General features: G+C 30.0%; 2 protein-coding genes and 1 non-coding gene across 3 annotated transcripts in view; 2 read left to right on the top strand and 1 right to left on the bottom strand.

Annotated features, from left to right (window-relative positions):
• Positions 1–638: 638 nt before the first annotated feature.
• Trnar-acg lies at positions 639–711 on the top strand. The gene has a single exon. It is a non-coding gene; the product is annotated as a tRNA-Arg (tRNA).
• A 517-nt stretch (positions 712–1,228) lies between these two features.
• Positions 1,229–3,112, bottom strand: LOC112906187 (G2/mitotic-specific cyclin-B-like). The gene is made up of 2 exons (XM_025979961.1): positions 2,959–3,112; positions 1,229–2,771 (listed from the first exon to the last, which is right to left on the bottom strand). The coding sequence occupies exon 2, from the start codon at positions 2,769–2,771 to the stop codon at positions 1,452–1,454; it is 1,320 nt and encodes a 439-aa protein (XP_025835746.1). The 5' UTR covers positions 2,959–3,112; the 3' UTR covers positions 1,229–1,451.
• Positions 3,113–3,548: 436 nt separating this feature from the next.
• Positions 3,549–4,792, top strand: part of LOC108740136 (dystrobrevin-1-like) — an 11,644-nt gene continuing 10,400 nt past the window's right edge. Inside the window, exons 1-4 of the mRNA XM_025979959.1 lie at positions 3,549–3,685; positions 3,869–4,018; positions 4,292–4,508; positions 4,628–4,713. Of these exons, the coding sequence (XP_025835744.1) occupies positions 3,874–4,018; positions 4,292–4,508; positions 4,628–4,713 (448 nt within the window). The 5' untranslated portion in view covers positions 3,549–3,685; positions 3,869–3,873. The remainder of the gene's footprint in view (positions 3,686–3,868; positions 4,019–4,291; positions 4,509–4,627; positions 4,714–4,792) is intronic.

Here is a 4,792-nt window from a genome sequence, read left to right as displayed (position 1 = left end):
TTAATCGGAGGAAATTTCGATTGGTACGGCCCTGGCTGCAGCCCTTCGTCAGCTGTTCTCGCCAAATATGCATTGATGACGTCATTGTTTAGTTAGGTAGATGTATGACAGACTCGAGTTTGTTTAATGCCCCTGCCCGCCGAAGGCGGGCTGATACATTAGAATAATGTTAGGAAGATATGTTTTAGGACAAACGATGTTTGGCGGGAACAGCTGACGGAAGGCTGAAGCCAGGGCCGTACCTACCGAATTTTCCTCCGATTAAGAAAACTTTAAGGGCCTGTTTTTCACTCACATTCATTTTTAAACAAATAATAAACAAAATTCTAGTAAATACTACTACACTACTTCACTTGGTCAGTACTACCTACCTGACTAAACTTCATGTCTCAATTCCAATGTCAACTAATGTAAAGAATTACCCTAACATCTTGTAGAACATTACTATTACAATCATTAGTAACAAATTCAAGTCTCAGCTTATTATTAATTGATATTTAAAGAAACATTCCACAGATTTATTGACATTAACTGAGGAAGAAATGTTACAAATAAAACATTTCATTAATATTTAAAAATTTAAGTGTATAATTAAATTAAATGTTTAATATGGTATTGTAAGTGTGTTATCAGTAAATGGCCCTGTGGCGCAACGGATAACGCGTCTGACTACGGATCAGAAGATTCCAGGTTCGAATCCTGGCAGGGTCGCTGTTTTTTGGATTTTAATTTTTTTTTCTCTTGTTAATCCGTGAACGTTAATGTACATAAATTGCCAGTAAGTATTAAATAAAAAGGACGTTATTTTCCACATGATTAGCATGAATTTGTATAATAAAATATTATAGAATTTAAATGTTATTAAATGAAATTATTATTCAAAAGATAGATCTTTGAGGAAGGCAATAAATTACAGTCCAATCACACGCATAAAAACGTGAAGAGAAACTAATAGTTTTCCTCGGCATTCCGTAAAAATCGTCCAAAAAAATATGGAAGGATTATCATTTTCGCGATGTTTGCCCAGGAGAATCTCCTTGTTAAATGTAAGTTTAGAAAAAGATTTTAGGACTGCTGATATGATACTATAATAAAAATTGGATAGAGTACTAGTAGGATAAGGGCTAACTTAAAAATCCTGTGCTTTAAATGATATGCTACAGTTCCCTAAAGTCAACCTTTTATTTTTATTATTTAGTATTCTTATAGTACAATGAATAATTAAAGTCTAAAACAGTCATTAGTAAATAAAACACATTCAAATGTACAGATTAACTTAAAATAGGTATATGAATTAATAACTACAAATACTGGTATATAAAAATGTATATGAACTCATTTTTTTAATTATTAGAATTATATATAACAATGTAAGGTCAAATATTCTACACAAGTTGTCATGAAATATTTTAAAAGTTAATTGTAAGAATACAAAAAATATCACATGAACATTATTTCGTTTGCTCTCCACTAATTTCTTTTAGAACTTCTCCTTTCAGCCTTGGATGTAAGCTGACCTTTCCAAATTTGGCACTTGAATATTTTTTTCTGATGGCTGGATATTTTGATATTTCCATTTTCATGACAGTTTCAGCAAGCTTTGGTATTATACATTTAAAAGCTCTGTATTCATGGCCAGAGTAATATATCATAGTTTCAGTCCAAAAAGTGGAAGGATCAGTACAGTCATTAAAAATTGCTTGTACTAAACAAAATGTAGCTGCTGCTTGACAAGAAGGCCTATAATGGCATAAATTATACTCAAGTAAGCATAGCTCAAGGAAATATTTCCCTACAGAGTGTTCTTCAGCTGTTACTCCAGCTATTTTATTGTATCGTCTTAGGAAATGAATTGATAATGGCCTACTGAAATCAAATTCAAGTTTCTTTATAATTTCTCTTTCTGTTGCTAAAACCTGCTGCCTGCTATACATATCATCACAAATGTATACAATTTCTTGCACTTCTGGCCAATACAATTCCTCATATTTACCAGCAATCAACATTCCTGTGCTTCCCACTAACTGTAAAGTTTCACGGTCCACTTTCTTGTTTTGCTGAAGGTATCTATCTACTATTGCCACAGACATGTGCAAAGTTTCAAGCAAATATCCAAAACTTATTGCAACTTCAACCATCCAATTAACTAAAATGGATCTCATTCTTGGTGTTGTTGCATGTGAATCCAAAAAGTCTTCTTTAATCATGCATTTTAGTTCCAATTCAAGTAAATATGCATAAATGTCTTTAACATAATTGCTTACTAATTGTGGATCATTCTTATCATTTACATCTGCATCTACTATATTTGTCAGCCTTTGCCTTGAGTACGAAATTTCATCTTTCTTTACCTCTGTTCTGGTGCTAATTAGCAGTGCTTGTTTAAGATTTATGTTTTCTCTATTTTCCAAATGATATGATTTAACTATATCCTTGATCACATTTTTTTGTTTTGTTGCTTCAGCATTTTTCACCCCTTTTAAGTCTTTTACTTGAGCGTTAACATCTTTTTTAAGTGCTGATTTTTTATCCAATAAACTAACTTGAGAGGATTTCTTCTCTAAATTTATCTGTGTATTTTTTTTTAAGTCAACATTTTTCAGTGTGTTGGATGTTTGGTTTTGTTTTACATGTATTTTGTTCCCTAATTCTCCCAATGCGGTCCTTTTTGCAACAACTGGTTTCACAGGATGAGCCACTTTACTTGGGAAACGTTGTATATTTTCCCGATTTAAAGTGCTATTTTCTAAATTTCTTATTCTAGACGCCATCTGCAGATGAAATTGAAACAAAATGTAAAATTAAGCCCCTAGTATTGTCTTAAAAAAAAATATTTTTCAAAAATAAAGATTTTAGAAAGCTCGCCATATTTTCAACCGTTATCTTTAAATGTCCAAACTTACTACATTTCCTACAGTTGTAAAATAAACTGCTCTAAAGTTCAACAACTATACTTACATTATATTTAAAATCCGTTTGTAGATTTGTAAAAATTATAAATATAAAACAAAGTTTAAATATTTTTCAAATCTCTTTCTCACATGCAACGGTTTTAAAGTCACTCTAATGACAATTTCTACAACCTACAACATGAAAGCAGTTTCGACGGTATTTTAAACAAACCAATCCAGTTGCATCATATTGTCACTTGAGCTATTTATTGGCTAGTTAAAAACTAATCGGACATTATTCGGATAAATTCGCTCATAGTCGTTTTTAAACCAAAATTTAAATTATTTATCAGAGGCGGAACGTAAGTATAGAAATAGTCATTTACGATAACGAAAAAGTAAAATTATTTTTAGGGTCGAAATATTATAGAATATTTATTATAATGTATGTAAAATAGTTGCCTTAATTGAACATTATTAATCTTACACTAGTCTCACAAAATATAAAAAAGTAAGAGTACGTCCTTACAAAATATCGTAATTTGACAGCTTTTTTTCTATTACCGACAGATACCTACGCCACTGTTGTTGAGATTACTATCTTTCCGGTGAATCTGCACATCTACGGTAACTTACTTTCATGACACATGACAGCTTTGACGAATTTTGACAGTTTAGGAAGATGGCGTTTGGAAAACTGTTGTTAATAATGTTATGGAACTTTAAGATTCAATAATAATTAATAACAATTAATGTTATATTTAAAATTTAGACAACGATATCCATTAAGCAAGGTAAGAATAATTATTTTCTTTGGTATCGTTGTGCATTTATTAATGATTTTAAGTTTATAGTTTAATTTCATTATGTGCAATTTTGTACGATATTATTTAATGAAGAATGTTATTAAAACTAAATTTGATTGCTATTTATTAATTTATAACTATTTAAATCAATGTACAAATATTTCTTTTTAGGGGAAATGCAGTCCTCAGATGGTCTTCCTGGGTCATCAGACCATCGTTTAGCTTTAGTACATGAAATGAGTTCCCATAACTTTGATTTAATCAGATTTGCTTCATATCGTACAGCTGTGAAATTACGATTCATTCAAAAAAAAGTTAGCTGTAAGTGTCCTTTTATATAATTTTAATAACATTGTTTGATTGTTAAAATTAATATTTTACTTGTAAATACTTGTTATTTATTTAACAACATGTGTGTTCTAACTAAAATCATTACCATTTAAATTATTGCTTTCTCTGTGATGTTTTTGTATGTATCTTGATTTTGTGTCTGTTTAATTTTTCATAATAAGCAGTTCATGTTTAGGCTATGAAAAAATAGTAAAGCAACTTAAAACTTTTATTATCTGGAATTATATTAAAAAAATGTTGTAGTACATACAGTGGATATATGGAATGTTATAGAAGCATTTAGAGAACAGGGTTTACATACAATGGAATCATCAAATGAGCTTAGTGTGGCAAGATTAGAAACATTATTGTGTTCATTGTATCATAGTCTTAATAAGAGAGCCCCACCTACTCAACAAACACATGTAGATGTGTGCTCCAGTTTGCTTTTAAATTGGCTTTTGGCGGCATATGCTACTGTGTAAGTCTAATTTATATTATAGATCTGTATTGTAAATAAGATAAGCAGAAATACTTTGCTTCTTTTTGTTATCATAAATGAGAATAGTATAATATAATTATTGTTCTTTCTTTTTATAGTGAAAATGTGGGAAAAATTAGAGTTTTTTCAATAAAAGTAGCACTGGCAACATTATGTGCTGGGAAATTAATGGATAAATTGCGATGTAAGTCGATTTTTATTACAATTTAATTAATTTAGTGATTTGTCATAAAATTCAAAATATCTTAAAAAAAATGTTATAA

The sequence above is a fragment of the Agrilus planipennis genome, unplaced genomic scaffold, assembly GCF_000699045.2.
Source record: "Agrilus planipennis isolate EAB-ADULT unplaced genomic scaffold, Apla_2.0 scaffold246, whole genome shotgun sequence".
Taxonomy (NCBI): Eukaryota; Metazoa; Arthropoda; class Insecta; order Coleoptera; family Buprestidae; genus Agrilus; species Agrilus planipennis.
The sequence above is the reverse complement of the archived record's forward strand: the minus strand, read 5'-3'. Positions and strand labels throughout refer to the sequence as shown.